The 19048-nt window shown below is 45.9% G+C and overlaps 1 protein-coding gene across 1 annotated transcript in view; it reads right to left on the reverse strand.

The window, feature by feature from the left end:
* The window catches only part of ube2e2 (ubiquitin-conjugating enzyme E2E 2), a 40529-nt gene extending 21728 nt beyond the window's left edge, over nt 1-18801 (reverse strand). The window contains exons 1-4 of the mRNA XM_079228089.1: nt 18735-18801; nt 17228-17411; nt 16181-16231; nt 685-817 (exon numbers count right to left, since the gene is read on the reverse strand). Coding sequence (XP_079084215.1) covers nt 685-817; nt 16181-16231; nt 17228-17403 — 360 coding nt within the window. The 5' untranslated portion in view covers nt 17404-17411; nt 18735-18801. The remainder of the gene's footprint in view (nt 1-684; nt 818-16180; nt 16232-17227; nt 17412-18734) is intronic.
* Nucleotides 18802-19048: the final 247 nt, after the last annotated feature.

Below are 19048 nucleotides of genomic sequence, written 5' to 3' on the forward strand. Positions count from 1 at the left end.
CGTCATGACAACTGAAAAACCAGTTTGTGGCTGGAGGCGGAACCAGTAAACACGAGGAAGTGTGGACGCTGGACAGCTGCCAGTCAAACCATGCGCTGTATAATGTAAGAAGATGAGAGACTGTTCCGATAACCTCGATACTCATGGGCAAGCAAGACAGACGAGTGTGTGACATCTGGCACAATTCTGATAATGTTTTGATATAAAAGAACCCTGTTAAGGCGGCGATAATATAGTGAATGATTCATCAGGTGGCCAAAGTGACCTCAGATATAAATATTTGTAAAACCACACAGAAAAGTTGACTTATAGCACTGATCTCTGACAACGGAAATTAAAAAATTACGATAGCAGTCCACACGACCTCGAGTACCCGCAAATTACTCAGCACAAAAAATATATTAAAATATTAAAGTGAGTTTCTATTGTGGAAGAAAAGATGTGCTCCTGCAGTGAGTGTGAGTGTGTGTGTGTGTGTGTGTGTGTGTGTGTGTGTGTGTGTGTGTGTGTGTGTGTGCGTGCGTGTGTGTGCGTGCGTGTGTATCACAATCTCTCTTCCAGATCATTAAATGGCCCAGATATTTCCTCCACACTTCCTCCATTAGCCCGTGCAGGAAGTTGACACTTGGTCAGCTCACTCAAAACATCCAAATTATTTAACAGTTGCGCCTACTGGCTGCTGACCTTGGGGGGTTTGAAGGGGTAGTCTGGCGTGAAGGCGATGTCCAGGAAGAAGACGCCTCCCTCGTACACAGAGCCCGGGGGTCCCAGGATGGTCGACCTCCACTCGTAGATGTTGTCTCCTTTCGGGCCGGCGCTGGGAGAATTGAAACAAAAGACGTGTTAATATGTTAATCAGCGCGGCGTATTGGCCTCGACAGCCTGGTGTTCAAACTGCCAGCGGGCTGACAGAGATTGGTGGGAGGGGAGGAGCTCAGGCGGTGAATGGCAGCTTCTGACAAGTTAATGACGAAGAATTTGGAGAAACGCCGATGCCGTGGGGTTTTTGAGGCGTTTTCAGTTTGTGGCTATTTTAGTAGGATTTAGATTATTTTACATTTTGATTACAAGATTAGATTACCTGTTACTGGGAGCTAAGTGGAAACACACACACACACACACACACACACACACACACACACACACACACACACACACACACACACACCAGTATAACTCAGACATATTTACAGGCCAAGAGACGCAACATGATTTCATATTCGAGCCAGTCTTCATGCATGAGATGAGTATTTATGCTGAAGTGGAGTCTGAGGGTCACATCTGTTGTTTAGGCCCAGTAATTAAAGCTATTTCCATATTAAGCCCCCCCCCACTGTTGTCTGTGGTAAGACCCTGAGCTGGCAGCGAGCCAGGAGGAGACGGGGACAATGTCCAGATCACAAAGCCCGGGACGACGAACAATCCCTCCGATTTCATGCAATTACCTGCGATGGTGTTTAAGGCCAACCCGTAGTTTTCTGGCACATACTTACAAATGTACACACACACACACACACACACACACACACACACACACACACACACACACACACACACACACACACACACACACACACAAGGCTGTTGCATTACTGTTCACTTTTATTCAGACATAAACCAATAATCTCAGACAGAGATTTCCGGTGTAATAACCTCAAACAGCAAACTGATAAAAGCAGCGTCTGGCTTCAAGCATGCCCTTGAAAGAAAAGAAAAAAACTGATCGTTCTCCATAAAAAATAAGACATTTCCTTCCTCCTGCAGTATCAACACATGTAAATTCTACTTTGCCACTCTTTCACACGCTGCCCCTCCGTAAAGCCTTCTTTAATGAGCCGATTATGATTACTTCTTCTCCGGGGAATTTTCTTCCAAATACAATGTCGACAGCGACGTCGTCAATCTGGACCCGTTCAGGCACAAGGAAAATCTTTTATCTTTGCGAGAGTGACAATAAAAAAAGCAAGCCGGGCGTCGTTGAAGGAGACATGTACGGAGTACTTTTCTTTGTAGACCTACTTTTAAAACTGGGACATAACATGGAGGGTGCTCGCTGTCAAAACAGGTGCTGAAGACACGTTCTCGTCAAACAACATTGGTTTCTCTCCCAAAAACAAACTGTGTTGCATTTTCGTCGGACAGAGAGTGCGATCCGAACCAAGTACAGGAAATGACCTCTAAATACAGGGAGTCATAGGCTCCCAGAGACAGATGTTGACGTCTGATAGCCAACAGTTACTTGAGCTTGGAAAGCCTGTCATAACAATATAAAGTGAGGGCGAACTGGTGGTCATGTTCAGCTACATTCTTCTGGTGCATTTAAGTGAACTTAAATTGGAGCGGAGGGATTCAATATTTCCATCATGCCTTGGATGGGATTGGATGAGTTTTGACACGAGGCTGTCAGGTCGCCAAAATAAACATGATCAGTAAATGACCTCGTCGAAGGGCTGTCCTTGACTGAAGAAATTGAAATGAGTCACAGGAGTTCTTTGATTTATTGGTTAATCTGTCTGATTGCTTCTTCAGCATTTATTGTCCCTCTGCCGATGAATGCAAGCAGATCTCTTTAGATGTCGTGCCCATGAAAGAGCTGTAGATGAGACTACTTTTTGTGTGGTTAGAAATACCCAAATCTGAATGAAAAGAACATAAAAAAAAGATAACCCACCAGTCAGTTAACTGTCTAAAGCCTCATTCAGCCCATTTATTTGAATGCAACCAGTACGGTGTAAATCATAGACCGTATTTAAGAGATTGATGTAGTCATGCATGGTTTGTGCACTGCGGTTTAGAAGCCCCGAAGTCTGTTGTCTTGGCCGTCGCCATCTTGGTTGTATTTTTTGCAACCGAAAGTGACACGACAGGGTGGAGCTCAGTACACAAGAACGCTGATTAAGACATTTCTACATGACCAAAGTGTTAGTTAACTTTCTTGAACTGAAAACACACCGTGAAAGGGTTTAACTCCCAGACAGGACTGTGGTAGCGACCTGTCAATCACAGTAAGCCCGCCCTAAAGCATACGCTGCGTTATGGTCTATTTGACTCTAGTCTAAATGGACCATCATTTACTAAATGAACATCATGATGTATTGAGAAAGAATTGAAACTAGAGATTGAGACATAAACTCATGTTTACAATGTTTACCGAGGGAATAAATCAAGAGAGAAGAAGAGTAATTTTCTCATAGACTTCTATACAACCAGAGGAGTCGCCCCCTGATGGCCATTGGAAAGAAGGCACTTCCTTATTGGTGTCACTTTTCAGAACCGGAGGTCTCCGCCCGGTGTAAAAGCAAAAAAACGCAGGGCTCTGCCGAAATAAAGTTGATCCTGGCTTTAACTTTAACCACAACGATCCAGCAAGATGCTGCGGCGGCCAATCAAATGAGTGAAAAGACTCTGAGAAGTGTAAAACTTCTGATTCATGGATCCGTTATTTAAACATGGTCTTCCTGGATGATCTTCCACATCCAACAGTGATCAACCAGGTATGTGGAGGCGAGAAAGTAGGCAAAGATTAAACTTCTCTGTCAAGCTCTCTTTATTCCATTCTTCACAAAATTACTTTCAGCAATTTTAAAAAGAGTGCCACACTCTGAATGCCTCGGTGGAAAGCCTTTCTAAAAGCCTTCAGCGACCGCTGTTTCACCTCGCCTTTTAAGCGAGGCCATTCAGAACAACTATAAACACTTCTGATGTAGTCGGCCGATATGATGTACAAACTAGTTAATTTCAAGCGAGTCCTGCTTGGCTCGAGATCAGGCAGCGGGATCCTGACTGATAGAAATATCAACTGAACCGGTTGTGATCCCTCTCCAGCTCTTCAAACATTACTTTATATGTTTCCCGCGCTATTGACAGAACCCCATAGAAGGCTTATTCTCCTCGCTCAAGGCAATCTCCCCTTCTGTGCCACCCACGCCCTCAAGGTAACACTTCCATTACCGCCGCACTATTTCAAAAGCCTCCTCGACGCCCGCGCTGAAAGAGACGGCCGACTATTCCATTTCCAAACTTATCCAATAAAAGCAGATGCTCACTTTCCCTTTCGAGGCCTGCGATTTTACAGCCGTGATAATGGCTCGATGGCACGATGGGGAGATAGAGATTAGCGGGCGTGGCAGAGAGGCCCCCACCCCAGCTCGGAGGTGAGATTGCTGTAGGGGATCTGACAACCGCACAAGGGCTGTGGATAAAGGCGAAGTCAATAGCCGAATGTGCATGCCACCGCTGGCGGTTGCTTGGAGACCTTACCCCCCTCTCTCCCCCCTCCATCCCCCCTCCCACCGGCTCGGGCGTTCCTGTGGCGCTTTGTTGCAGCTGGGTGAGGGCCAGCTCATTCAGCATCTGACAGGCCTCTTGCTCGGCCGTTGAGTTTTCGGGAGAGGTGAGCGGCGCGGACTCAAATCCGCAGAGCCAGTGAGTGTTTGCACCACATGCCACTCGCCAGGCTTTAATTAATGCGCGCTTAATGACGGGAGTTAAATAGCTGATGACTCCTTGACCCTGGTTAATAGCTATGCAGAATATTCTGCACATACTCTGCAGCCGACGCATCCAATTCGGGGGCAATCATTGGGTAATCAAGGCGCCGGATGAAGTTATGTTCTGCAAGGGCAAACCTCGTCTCGCCGTGCACGGCATGCAGAGCCCTCTTTGGTGCCGTGAAAAATCAGCACCATCGGATCGATGTGAAGTCAACGGAGGGGTTAAGGAAAGCAAACACACGATAATCTCAACAAAAAGACAGTGGGGTAAATATTTCATGCATCTTTTTCTCCTTGCTCTCTCTCAACTATCTTCCCTTCAAGCAGACAGATCCGGTCAACACAAACATGCAACGTGAGCCGGTGTAACAGCGCTGCTTATGGGCTTCAGTTGGAGGCTGCAATAATACGAGCCTCTGCGTAAGCAATGCTACATCTGCAGCGCACCGTCAGCCAAATGCCTTGATTCACTGGGTATTTGGGTCATTTGTTTCAGGGGTCTGGGATCCGTTAGGGTGCGGGTGTCCGTGAGAGTCTCGCCGCTGCCCTGTCCTCAGAGATTACGCTCATAGTAGGGACCCACTTTGACAGCTGGGCTGCTTCCTCCACAACGGAGCACCAAAATAGAGTTGTTTTTCTTTGAGTTTTTTCCCTTACAGTTAATCATCTTGCGATTATCATATATTTCTAAGAGAAACAACAGTCCAGATCCTTCACTAGGGCTACACACTAACACTCAGATGTATGGGATCGACTGCGATATCGATAATGACGTTTGAAGTGATGTATTGTAAATACAAGTGAAACCTTTTGGTAACAATGGCCTTTTTTTGTTTTCTTCTGGGTAAAGTCAGCTGACTGGCAGGAAGTTGGTCAAAAGCAGTCCAGAGTAGAAGAGTAAAATACTGCAGAGCAATTAATAATACATTCAGGTGTAAAGGAACCATATTTAAAGTCTTATTTTGAAGCAATGATGTGTTAATGAGCAGGAATGTAGCACAACTTAAAAGTGAAAGCAGTGATTTGTTGATTTAATTTTGGGTAAAAGGTTTTTCTTACACTTTCATTTTGCTTCGAGGAGTCTTTACAGTACTTCAGCAGGAAGGTAGCACATCCTGGTTTCTTTATTCTGTCGATTGAAATGTGAACGCTCTACAAAAATCAATAAATAATCCAGATAAATCATCCTGATAATAAACTGTGATTATAATGTTTGTTCAGCCTTATCTTTCACTAAATGCAGCAGCAGCAGCAGCAGCAGCAGCAGCAGCAGCTCGTGTCGTAGGGTGGTGTTGGTGGAACCTGCGAGGGAGCCAGTAATTGCATCCCACACTGACCTTGCTCAGCGGTTCACCTCAACAAAGACTCGCACATGAGGCTGAGAAAGATTGGACCACCGAGACAGCTTTCAGAGGAGGAGGATTAAGAAAACGGTTTCTTCTTTAAACATAAAAAGGAACACTTTACCACTTTTTTACTTAACATTCCAATGTTTCTGAAAACTATCCAAGCTGTGACCTCCGTATTAAAGACAGCAGTAATAATTTCCATATATATTGAATGGCCTTTCCTGTCCACGATACAGTGTGGTATGTCAGACCAGGGTGCCCATTTAATCATCCTCATCGCCTTATTTCACATACAGGGCAATCTGCAGATTGGTGCCAATGCAAAAAAAAAAAAAAAAGATAACGTTTATCTTGCGGCATGAGAGCTGGGCTGATCTAGGGAAAAAATCTTGTCACCCAGAGCCAATTCCCACAGACATCAGAGCTCGGGTTAAGTTGATGAAAGAGATGTAGTCATGAGACGGGCCTGTACCACTCACGGGGAAGTTCACAAGGTAAATTAATATACTCCGATCATATTTAAAAGGGAAGGTACAAAAAAGATGAAACTACATTTTCAATACCCAAACTGGTTTCATTTTGGGAATTTAGCCAATGGCTGCAACGACAAACCAGAATAAACTCTAGCAAAGAAAAGACACTGGAAGCAACCAGTGTTAAAGAACGCCAAACCGAGCGGGAACAAGCGGTCATGTGAACCTAGAGTGAGTGAGTGAGTGAGTGAGTGAGTGAGTGAGTGTGTGTGTGTGTGTGGTAGTAAAAGAGCCGAACAGAAACGTTCATTTAGACATTCAGAAATGTGCCCCAAGGCTTTACTGTGTTATCCCGACGTGTCCTTTTACATCCAAGTTAGTTACGTGTCCCAGTTGTGTGTGTGTGTGTGTGTGTGTGTGAGGTTTATTTTAATGAAACTGCCCGCTCCGCTGGTAAGACCTCAGAGACGAGTCTTGTTAGTGTGAGGCCGAACGCACAGTTTAATTCCCCGCAGGCTTCATCGTCCATAAATACGCAGAGGATGTTGTCCGGTGCGATCAAACTAATCGTCTTAACCTGCAGACATGTGAGGAGCTCTGGTGCCGTTGATGAGATTTATCACAAAATAACGATTTCTATTTTCTTTGAAAGCTGTCAAAGCCACTGTAACGGATTCACCTTGTTGAACTCAGCTTTTAGTCATATCTCTGTGAAAATATGACTATGTTTAAACATACGGATCATGTGGAAGAACATTGTTGCAGGACACCGTAAAATAAAAAAAGGTCCCTGCTACATTGTACCTGACATGAATCCTCGCCGACCACAGGTGTTCTGTGAAACACTTTTCTTAAACGGCCGCCTTTCAAGTCTACAGAGGGTGTTTGTTCAAGACGCCAAGATTAGGTTACGCTCAAAACATCAGATCGGAATATCACTTCAACACAACAACATGAGAAGGTCAGAACAACTAATAATTCGAGAAAGAAAAGAAACATTACTGGTGAAAACATCGAACACAAGCGAGCGCCACACCGGCGTGCTCCCGAAGCGGCGAGCTTGTTTACAGGAGCAGGTAAATAGCCGTCTGAGCCAGGAACTGCTCCGAGGGGCTGATAAATAAAACAGGAGAGAAACAGTAAATTGAATGTGAATCAGTGTGTTTTGGAGCTTGCGAATGCCGGCGCGCACAAATAAAAGCCATTATCTGCATTATTCGCCATTCTGGCTCGTTCCCCCCGGGCGGCATTTTCCCCTAATGGCACCGTCGTTCAGTTAAGATCTTCTTTTCTATCAGCGTGGCCGCTGCCGTTATCAGAAGAGGAACTTTAATGAAGCAATCTCCACCCCCCGCCTCCCACCGACCGCGAAAGAGCCCCAAGACCAATTACTGTGCAGCTCAACGGTCCGAGGTGACACCTCCTTCCTCTGCGCTCTTGTCTTTATTGTCTCAAATGACATGGTTTGTTTTTTAATCAAGCCTTTTATTGTTCATGTGTCCAATGAAATCAGCAATTACTGGCCGGACGGTCTATCCAGCAGCGAGGGGAAATGGTTGAGTAGGTGGTTGCGTGCTTTGGAAGTAGAAAGGGAACAGCACAATTTCTATTCTCACAGGAGGCCAACCTCGCATGCTGGGCTGAATCAATCTAAACCACAGTCGGTATTGAGTGGAGGAAGTGTACTTCTAAAAAGGAGAGGGTTTGAAGGAGCAGCCTTTCGCTCAGGAAGTTTGTCCCCACTGAGGTTTAAAGTCACATTAACAGAGCAGTAAGTAAAACAGAGGGGGATCTGTATATTTTCCTTAGCCTTCCGTTTGAATTCAGCACGAGGCTTCTGAGGTACGGCAGAGATTTTGGCGCGCCAAGCATTTTTTCTTCTTCTTCTTTTTCTTCTCTTCTCTGCATCTGAGCCGCTGCACGCAGCCGGCGTCTGATGCAGTGCAAATGTTTGCCTCTGGCTAAAGATGAATAATGCAGGGGCATATAGCTGTGCAATAACACACAGGCTTTGCATAAAAGGGAACAGCACAACAATCATGAGTCATAAAGAAATATCACTTAGCCAACCAACTGAGCGTTGCCGTAGCGTCTACCCGGGGTGAAGGGATGACACGGCAAGCGGTGGTCCCATTAATGAGGACCTTGTGACCCCTCCACGCAAAGTTGTGCAATTTGGCAGAACATGTGTAACAAAATAAACATTTAAAGAGATATTAATCACAACTGCAGCGGATAGTAGCCTATTTCTAAACAATTTCTGAACATTAAAGTAAAAGAGTGTGCGTGTGTGTCCTGTTTCGAGGGGTAATTATAAACATTTGCTTTGCATGAAGAAAAACGAGGTAACATTTTTGCTGACATGCAAATTGGCGTGCAGTCCAGGGATTCGCAGGAACGGCGCTTCAGGGGAGGAAACTGCCTAAAAAACTGATTTGCCTCGGAGACAAAACTGCAGCCTCTTGCAATTTAGAAAACTAATTTAGTCGAGAGTATGATGCTAATATTTTCTAATTTCGCAGCCCTGCACCGAAGTCTATTCAGCCATAATTAGAGACCCTCTTTAGCTTCCCTCCGCAAAAGCACTCCGGGCAGCCATTTGGCCCCCGCGGGCCGACGGAACGGACTTATTACCGAAAGGTCAGTGATCAGAACAAGCTGAGCTGCCAGATCCGCTGCCGAGGCTGATCCCGCGCTGCTGCGTTCCCCCGTCAGCCCACATTAGCGCTCAGGTTTGCAGGTAAATGTGACACGGTTCTTTTTAAGCAGCGGGTTAAACATATCAGCGCAAAGAAAAATAGGCATTCCTATGAGATGTTATCCCACTGGTAATTATTCATCTCACCATTTGCGACCAGAGCGAGTGTTAACATTTCGCCCCCTTTGGCCGCGAATATCATTAAGACACCGTCTTGGCAGGAGCTCTGATTTGTGACTTCAGGGGGTGGGGCACATCTATAAGCTTTGGAGAACTCACAGGGTCTCAATCGGGTCTCATGGAAATTGTTTACTTAAAAGTTTCTGTGGTTCCTCGCTCGCTAAAGATTCTTCTGATTCTTTCGTGTCAGATTACCATTCAACCACCCCCTTAAACTGCTTTATGTGAAACCAAATGTCCACCCCCCCTACCTACGAACCCATTCATCCAAACATTCTGGACAAATGTTTGCCAAAAAAAGAAGGAGGACATTGACAATTCAAATGACAGACATGAATCACGGCCGGGCCGTGCTTCGCTGACAAACAAGTGGCGCGGTGGAAAACACGGAGGATAAATTAAACCCGGGGCTCGGTGTCAGAGTATTTCTTTCCCCACTCGAAACTTAGTGTGAGGAAAAAATGAATGAGGGCGGAGTGGTTTGCTCGGGGAGGAAATGATTTCGGAGCAGATGTTTCATAGGTGCACGGGGAGAGAATGGCGGCCACGACAAACCGGCAGGACCCAGTCTGGTGCTGTCCATCTGTGTGCTGTAATGTCCTTCTGCTCCGGTACCAGCTAGAAACACATCTTTGTTTATTTCTAGGTGTGATGTTTTCTTTCCAGATTGCATATTTCTTCCCGTCTAATGGTCCTTTTTGAGGGCACTCTTCGTCATCTACGCTATAATACATTTACTGCAACAACTCCTTAGCAGCAACATGGTGGTGGATTTGCTGCGTTTCTGTTTTATACGATCGCGTACTAAATACATTTGTGTTATGTACTGCCGGTCGGACGTTGTTTTTGGACAATTTAAACAAAGCAAATATTTGATTAATCAATAAGGAAAAGCTTAACCTGCAGCCCCGTTTTAGGTTAAAATATTTCAGTAGTCAGTAGTGATCTACTTATATGTGTAGATTCTATAAAACCATGTTTCCATTTTGCATTTGCTCGCTATTTTCAAAAGCATTGAATCAATTTCAAAGGTCGATATCGATCAAACTTCCTCATTAGTCTCGGACTCCGCTTTGTTGTCGATGCGAATGTCTGATCCACTTCAACACGAACGTCTCCAGGAAGAAGACCCTGTTTTGTATTTATTCTGCTCGGTGAACAAAGCGATTCGGATTCTGAAGCGGTGCCTTCATGAAGGTCTTGAGCTTTTTGCAGTCGATGAACAAGACCTTCGCTGAAAAGGTCAGGAACATGCCAGCTTCAGACACAGATGGGTGCCTGGAGCTCATCAATATTTATAAAGGTGGTGATTATGGAACAAGACATCGATTAGGGGCCGACTACTTCAAGGTCAAATGAAGCCGTCAGCGGAAAAAAGCATTCGCTTGTTTTTTCGCTTCACGTTGCAAAAAGATCCGACGCACAAAACACAGCGATCGGCTCGAACAATCGGGAGATGTTCCTGCAGCTCATCCCCTCCTCCCCGTGCCTCCGGGGCTACATCCCTCCGCCCCCTCATGAATATTGATGACCCTCCCTGCTGTGCTTAATGGTAAAGCTGTGAAAAATGATGCTGGGTCTGTCACTGGCACAGAAGCCCCCAGAGGCCTGGCACAAACCAATATGCAGCCATCACAGGCATGGAGACGATCCCATCAGCGGGAAGAGAATTAGAGGTCAGAACCCATAATGAGGAGAGCCTCGTGTCTTGGTGGAACTTGATGACGATGATACATATTCATCTCATGGCTTTAGCGAGCGTCGTCGTGGTGACCAGCTGTGTGTGTGTGCATGTGCTTTCGAGAAAAGGCCGTTGCCTGCAGCTTGCATGATGATGTCATCGGTGAGTGGAAGCTCTGTTTTTGGGCATCACGGGGGCATTACATCACACCAGGAAAATTCACGTACCAGAGAAGGCTATTTTTTTCCAAAGACCCGCCATGCGCTACCTCTGTGCTAAAGGAGGAGTGACGTTCGAGGTCAGCTGAAGCTCCAATCGAGAAGCGGACACTACAGGGAATTGACAGTTTGCTAAACCCCTCCCCCGAACGGCGAATACCCATTTGTAGCTTGGCAACCGTAATTAGGCCCGTCACACTTTGGATTTCGCCACATAACAGTGCAAACAGTGTGTGATATCTTAATACAGGAACTAACTAGCTCTACCTTACAGGACTAGAACAATGCTGATGCATTACAGCGCAAAACCCCTGAAGCAACATCAAAAAGAGCCCACTGAAAACATGAAATAAATCAGTCGGAGACACAGTTTTCAACCAACTCCCAGAGCTAACGCTGGCTTAACGACCCAGCTTTCTCTAGCTGGGGATATCTGCCTATTGCAGTCATTCTAATAGGCAGAAATTGACGCTCATCAGCTAGAACCAGGATGTTATTTGTGTCGTTTGCAACACATCAAGTCCATATTTTTCTTTTTAATCTATCGTCTACTAAAACTGGTTACGCACAGAAATCCTGCACAATGACTCCGATGCGTTTTATTGTCCCTCTTTCACACAAGATTAAATGGACGGTGTTTGTCCCAAACGAGGTCAATACATTAATTGCATTAGCAAGGTGCTATCATTTAGATGCCGAGAGCACAATCCAACATCTCATCCCCAATAGATTCCAAGCTGTTCTGCAATCACCTGCCACAACCCGTCTTTAAACGCTCCATCTCAGCTCATCAGATGGCATTTTGGATGAGGACGTTTGCGTGAGTGGTCAAACCGCTCGCTAAAGGCTTTTGATGAAATGCGACAAAACAACGCAAATTGAACCTGTTCAAAAAGCTTAAATGACGCAACAAAAGTTCAGAGTTGATGTGCGAACATGATTGAAACAACAGGCGGTCGTATTTATTTATCTTAAATGCGGAACAATTTCAGGTGAAAAATGCGGTCTTAATGCGCAAAAGCCTTCAGGGGGGGAGGGACTTAGCTTATGTCTTAAATAAAGATCCAACTCTGTAAATCAATGTATATTCTGTTAAAGTGTTCTCTGTTTGTAATGTCAGGAGCTATTCTGTAATTACGTTTTGTAAATTACTTTCTTGCTGTTTCGACTCACTGGCTACCTTTATCTACTTCCACTTCAGTTAGTGGGTTCTTACATTTCCCAGAACGACTTGTGACAGTCTGACGGGGGGGTGGGGGTGAACGTGGTACCCAAAATGCACCATGGGTCGCGGCTGCATTGCACTTAATCTATTTGAGCCGCCTCAGGATAAGAAATTGGTGTCTCTGCCTCTTCTGCAACGGATTGTTCTGCTGAATGTCGGCGAACAATAGCAGCTTAAAAAAAATCTTTGACTCTGGATGGGTTGACACCAAAACCTGACATGTAGCATTATGTTTTAGGCAGCTGAACATTGTTCTGCCATCACACCATTGTGGCTGTAATGAAAGTATCTGTGTTGGCCATCTGTGAGGAGACGATAAACACATCCAACATGCACCGTGGTCCAGAACCACAAGGAACACCAGCAGCTCCCGATTAAAAAAAACAACTGTCAAAAGTGTCTTTGTTTTGGATTCTTCCTTGAAACGTCAGCGGATCAACAGTACAAGGAAGGAATAGTAACGAGTCACAACAGTTGCAGTGCCGCAATAACAAATGCAGCCACAACTATTACTGTCACACAACATCGGTGGTGCAAAAGCACAAGATGGAAGAGATACGTGTGGAAATATGAAGAGAAGCGGATGGGAGTATTTTTGTATGACAGGAGCGCATCAGGCGTGGGAATAAGAAGATTTCAACCAATTCAGCGAAAGCTGGAACTCAACGATTTTCATAATCGTTTTACTCATTTAATCTAGCAAAAAATCTCAAACATTCATTGGTTTCAGTTTCTCAAATTATGGGGATTATCTGCTTTTCTTTGTTTTATATTGTTATGTTTAATATCTTTGGCACTTGACCGGCATTAACGGGACATACTTTTTGGGCTTTATGGATCCGTGCAGATTATTTGATTGTGAATATAGTTGTCAGTTGCATCTCTAATGGCAGGATGTAATGCCTTCAGTGTACAACTTTACCACAGAGGATGTACTGTCATGTTTCTCTTTCAGCTCATCTGATCAAATGAGAATACTCAGTAATATTACTGCAATATAACGTGCAGCCCAGGAAGAAAAAAAACATTGTTCCTGTCAGATGCCGCCTTTATCAATAAAAATAACATAAGCACAAGCTGCCTGTATAATATACTTGGAAGTGTAAATACTTGACACTGAGAATAATTGCCATGTCAAATCCTCTTGGGCTTCAACGTGCTCCCGTTCGTTTGATGCACGACTACTGCCAAGGTGACAAGCGAGCTGTCACAATGCCAAAAGCGAGAAAAAGCTCAGAGACACATTTTAAATACTTGCATGTGTTTTCCCAAGTTGTGAGAAAGCACTAAAAGTAAAAAAAAAAGAAAAAGACAGATTTCAGTCATAACTGCAATCAGACAACATAAGCATTAATATTAGACTTGTCATAGTCGCGAGAACATGAGTAAACATGTGATTTATCAACACAGACGTGCTATTGTAACTACAGTTAGTCATATTAAACGCAGCTGAGGGTTAACAAACTTCGATGGATGCTGGAGGACGAGGGGCTTTTTTATTAGACTTATCAAATAGGCCCCTCTTGCCACAGCTGTTTCAAGAAAATAGATCCTCGAAACTTCCAAGGTGCTAAATGGTAAATTCTGGCTCCTCGCACACATCTACACCCAAAGGACACAAAGCCGAGCTCCCCATCAATGCAGCAAGGCACACGCACACACGCGCACACACGCGCACACACGCGCACGCACACGCACACACACACACACACACAAAGGTGACACTGAAGAGGCTGCTGTTAAGGAGCAGACTGCAGATTTTAACTAACAAGCAAATTCTCTCTGAACCGGGACAAAGTGGCCGCAGAGTCAGTGTGGCTCCTCAGCCGAGATACAGATGAGGTGACACACATTAACGCCCCCCCACCCCCTTCTCATCCCAGTGCAGCGTCTGTTGAGAATGTTCCGAAATGAATCTCTTTAACACAACTCTCCGCCTGCCTCCTGAAGGGGGCCGGCAGTCTCCGGGACTCCATTTGTCGCAGGGAGAGAAATGAATAACCTTTCACGCTAACCTGGCCGGGAGCGAGCGGCATGCAAATGCCGACGCTCGCTCCACCGCCCCTTCATGCGAGAACGTAAATGGGGCTGTGATCGTTTGCATTGGGAAATTGAATGTTTGATGCGTGCATACCCTCCTCCCTGTCATTGTTAACAGAGGGCTAATCTATTTGGATGCATCACAGAAAACACATTATTAGATTTTGGTATCATTTTCGAGGGTACAGAAAGGGAACACACACACAACACACACGCGCACACACCGAAAAGGATTATCTTGAAGAAGCTTAATTGTTTCCCAGGCAACTAGTTCCCCACTAAGACGGTGACTGTGAAATTTCCGCTAGCGATTATTTTACTTTCAAATGACTTACTCGTGTCCTCCAGCTAAATCCTCTATGTGAGCCAACCTAGTTTTTGTTTTGTTTTTGGGGGTAGTGTGGTGGGGTGGGAAGGAGGGAGGGAAGGAGGGAGGGAAGGGAGGGGGAGCGGGGTATTGAAATAGATTAGAGTCCTCGAGGAAAACAACATCTCTTTTAGCCCCTGGTACAATAACAAAATCCGGTCTGTGAGCTGGAATGAAAAGGTTAGCTCAATGTTTATCGTTAATGATGGTGGGGTTCTGATGAGACCCAGCAGGGGTGATTAATTCATGCAATAAACACGGCCGTCCAGGGTGAAGTAATTCCAAATCGCCAGATGAGTCATACAAAGTGTTCCTTTATCATTTTAAGCAGGTGCCTTGCGAATAAATGCGCCCACAATCCAAAATGGGTCTGCAAATGGGATTTGCAAAAATCTGCAAAGACTGGCCTCCAATATATTTTTTTTACTTGAGGCTAGCGTTGGTTATGTTCCTCAAAAAGCTTTTTAAGGCGTCTCATTAGATCAAGACAGTAATCAGAAAATCAAATGGTCTTCCTGTCTGAACGCATTCTGCCAGTGAACTCGTTGAGTCTGAGAACGGCTACGAGTACCGACAATAGCCTCGTTCTTTGTTTACGTTCGCAATGATGATTATTTTAGGGGAGTGGCTTTGGAGACCGAGCCGTCAGTGTTGCTGACTTTGTCGTTAGATTTAGCGTAGTTCGGAGCCGGTGCTGCGGACCCCTGTCCTGCAACACTGGGTTGGGTTGTTTCTGTTGGATCATTTTGTAAATCTTGTGTACTCTCGTTGGTTTCTCAACATGACTGACCCTATCTGTATTTCGCAGCGGTGTGCTGATATTCAGGGAGTACTTATTGAGCTGTATCAAAAAACTAATAATCAATGACGGAGTCACCGTGTGTGCATGAAAGCTGGCTTCATCCCAAAAGGTTTGCCTTTTGTCATGTCAAGAGACTAATGCACAAGTGGTGTGCCACTCGCTCGCGACCATATCTCTTCTTCAAAGGGCTGCGAGCCGCGGCAGCAGCGCACAATAACCATTGTCTGTGGTAAATCCCCAGCAGAGCGGCGGGGGGGGGGGGGGACCACCCGAGAATCGAAACGGCTTTTTAAAGTCACACTGCTGCTCATTTTCCACCATTTCAGAGCAACCATAATACTGTGATCTAGCAGGCTGTGCTTTCAACAGCGTGCATTATGCAGCAACAACAACAACAACAACAACAACAATGCCAGAATAGGCTACAGTCTCCCTAATTCACCTGAGATTACCATCTCAAACAAAACACAAACAACAGCATTACGCGCACGGAGACAAAAGCGGGTGCACTGCAGCGTGGCCTTTCCCTTTTCAGACACACAGGAAGCTGAGAAAAGGAGCCCGTTTCTGCCACATCCACTGCAGCTCCAACATCTGTACGTGCATGCTTATGAGTCATTAGAGAAATGCTGTGAAAAGATAACATCTTCTTACCTGCAGTTTGGAGGTGGGTCTAGTGTTATTTCTGCAAGCTCTTTCTGAATCCTGGAAAAGAGAAGGATTTGTATTGTTAAAATCGATGTTTGGGTGGGGGGTGTCTCTAGAGGATAATAAAAAGCCGAAGGAACGAACAGTTCAGCATGTGCACAAAGTCAGTGTTTGGAGTACGTAATGAAGGAAGTGTTGCTTTTAAGCCCACCTTCAACACCTAAAGGCCACCATGCAAGTTAATTCTCTGTGCATATGAAGCAAATCTTTCCTGCATAAACAATACGAATTAAAACATCCACATTGTCATTGTCTGTGGTGCATCAACAAGCAAAATTTAAAAAGGAGGACCCAAGCATGAGGGTGAATGAACGCGGCCGCTGTGGGAAATGTCAGATAACCGTGCAAAACGATGAATCAGACGTTGAAGGGCAACACAGTGCGAGCGCCGCTGCCGCCGAGCTGGCGTCGACATAAACACAGCACTTCGGACGACAGCGACGCCTCTCCGCGCAGCAGCCCCACGTTGTGCCGTAGGGCCTCGCGGAGACTTGATTTTACCTGAAGCGCGGCCGTGCAAAAAAAAAAAAAAAAGGAAGACGTTGGAAACATGGGTTGCTATTATGAGAAAGACTCGGCTGGCCTCAGCCAACCCCTTTGCTCAGCTGGTTGCATAATAACCCTGTCATCGCCTGTCTTTGTGTGTGTGTGTGTGTGTGTGTGTGTGTGTGTGTGTGTGTGTGTGTGTGTGTGTAGGGAATAAGTGCTAAGACTAGTGGAGGGAAGCGTTGGAGGTGTCGGGGAGACAAGAGTGCTGGAATGGGAATATGTCTTTTATACGATGACATCAATGAGCTACCTCCTTTCTGTGGGTTTAGTGCCACACTGAATAGCGTGGATGTTTGAAATGACAATGCCTCTGGGACTGTAGTCTTTTTTTATAACTTCACACCCTCGGGGCAGGGGAGAGGCCTTTGCTTCAACAAACAACCCCTGTGTAAGTGCCGCTCTCTAGAGCCAGCTTCCTTTTGCTCTTTTCTCCTTTCTTCTTACCTCTTGGCACTAGTTGAAAGTTTAGCCGCGGTTTTACTCGAGATCTTGGTCTCCTTCTTTTTGGGCTGCGCTTGCTCTCGCTCATGTTCGGGGGGTACCGATTCCCTTTGTTCGATATCTGAGCTCCCCCCGCTGGTGCTGGGGCTGTCGTCCGGTCTCTGCACTTCGGTGGACATCGTGGGCCCTGGAAAGCAAAATGTCACATCACACAACCTGTGAGCACGGCGAAGCAAACTCCCACCTGCACAGGTGGCAATAAAGATGTTATAACGTCAAACTGGGTGGCTTTGAGGGGGAGCCCGTGGATAGGGCTGGTTTAATGAAGTCAATGTACAGACGGACGTGGATGGGAGCCGATATAAAAGACATTCGTTGAAGCCAACTGTGCTGTGAATCGCAGGTATGGGTCCTTTGTTAAAAAGGAATATAATAAACCTGTCCCCTAATGATCTATTGTGGGTTATATATTACTGGCTAATTGTTTTTGATGATTTTATGGGAGTAGATTTGCAGGCCTGGATTTATAAAACAGCTCATTGCCTTCCCTTATTATTGTGGGTGGAAGTCAATGGTATGAGCAGATAAAATGGGGCTGATTGAATTGGAAAGTAACACACATCTCATCGGTGACGGATCAGAGAGGACACTTGAAGAAGAGGAGACCATCCGTGAAGAAGAGCCACGTCAAAGACACGGCTAACATGGACATGTTGTTAGTGGAAACGCCGTGTAAACACCGGGCCGTGGGCTACGGGAAATGTGTGAAGTTAATCCAAACGGGGTTTCATGGCACCGACGGCTGAAATGTAGCGGAGACGTTATAACCCCCTAAAAAAGATCTACTGCCGGGGACGAGTTAAGATGTCGGACATCAGTCACGGACGTCTGGTCGAACAGGGTCGGTCCACATTAGTGGAGATGGAAAACACAATAGGGGTCAACCGGTGTGATGGGGGTTGGGGGGGCAACGGCTAGCTAACGTTACAAGGCCGGTGAGGAAGAGGAGGAGGATGCGTTTCTGTTACATTAACGTCACCGTACATAAGAAGAAGAAGAAGAAGAAGAAGAAGAAGAAGAAGAAGAAGAAGAAGAAGAAGAAGAAGAAGAAGAAGGAAGAGGAGGAGAAGCTGAACAGGCCTCGGGGTTTTAAAAGTCATTGAAAATACGCAGAGAAGAAGAAGGCGTTTCTGTCGGACTCGTCCGAAACAGCCGAAGGCGCTGATGGGAGGGGGGTGTATGCGGGGTGTGTGCGGAGTGTATGCGGAGATCCTCGCCGTTTCTGGAGCGTCCACATTGTGCGTTGAAGTGCAGTGACCCTGCCTCGGCACAAAGGGAGGCTCGTCCCACACATCCACACCACCACCACCACCCTCCTCATCCCTTCTTTCTTTCTTTCCTCCTCCTCCTCCTTCTTCTTCTTCGCTGGGAAAAACCGACACTTTTCACGGGACATTTACTTACTTTATCTACGCATCTACGAGCGGCTAAAGGCGGGTGTCGCGTTTACCTGGCGGTTGGCCGTCGATGCTGCAGTTCCGCGTCGTAATCCCAAAAGGTAACCGGGAGAAAAAGGAAAAGTATATCCTCTCACACGGCCGCCTGCTCGCTCCCGTGTCCTCGCTATTTAACTGGAGGTAGCAGCAGCAGCAGCAGCAGAGAAGCGATTACAGAGAAAACTGAGGCAGCCCCGGACCGCCTCCGCGCGCGCTCCCGAACCGCCTGCGCGCGTGCACGTCGCTCGTTCTCGTGCACGTGCTCTGCATTCGAAAAAACGAGGTAGGCTGCGCGGGATCACGGTGTACGGTCTGAATCAGTAATTGA

Source organism: Taurulus bubalis (genome assembly GCF_910589615.1).
Source record: "Taurulus bubalis genome assembly, chromosome: 12".
NCBI classification, from domain to species: domain Eukaryota; kingdom Metazoa; phylum Chordata; class Actinopteri; order Perciformes; family Cottidae; genus Taurulus; species Taurulus bubalis.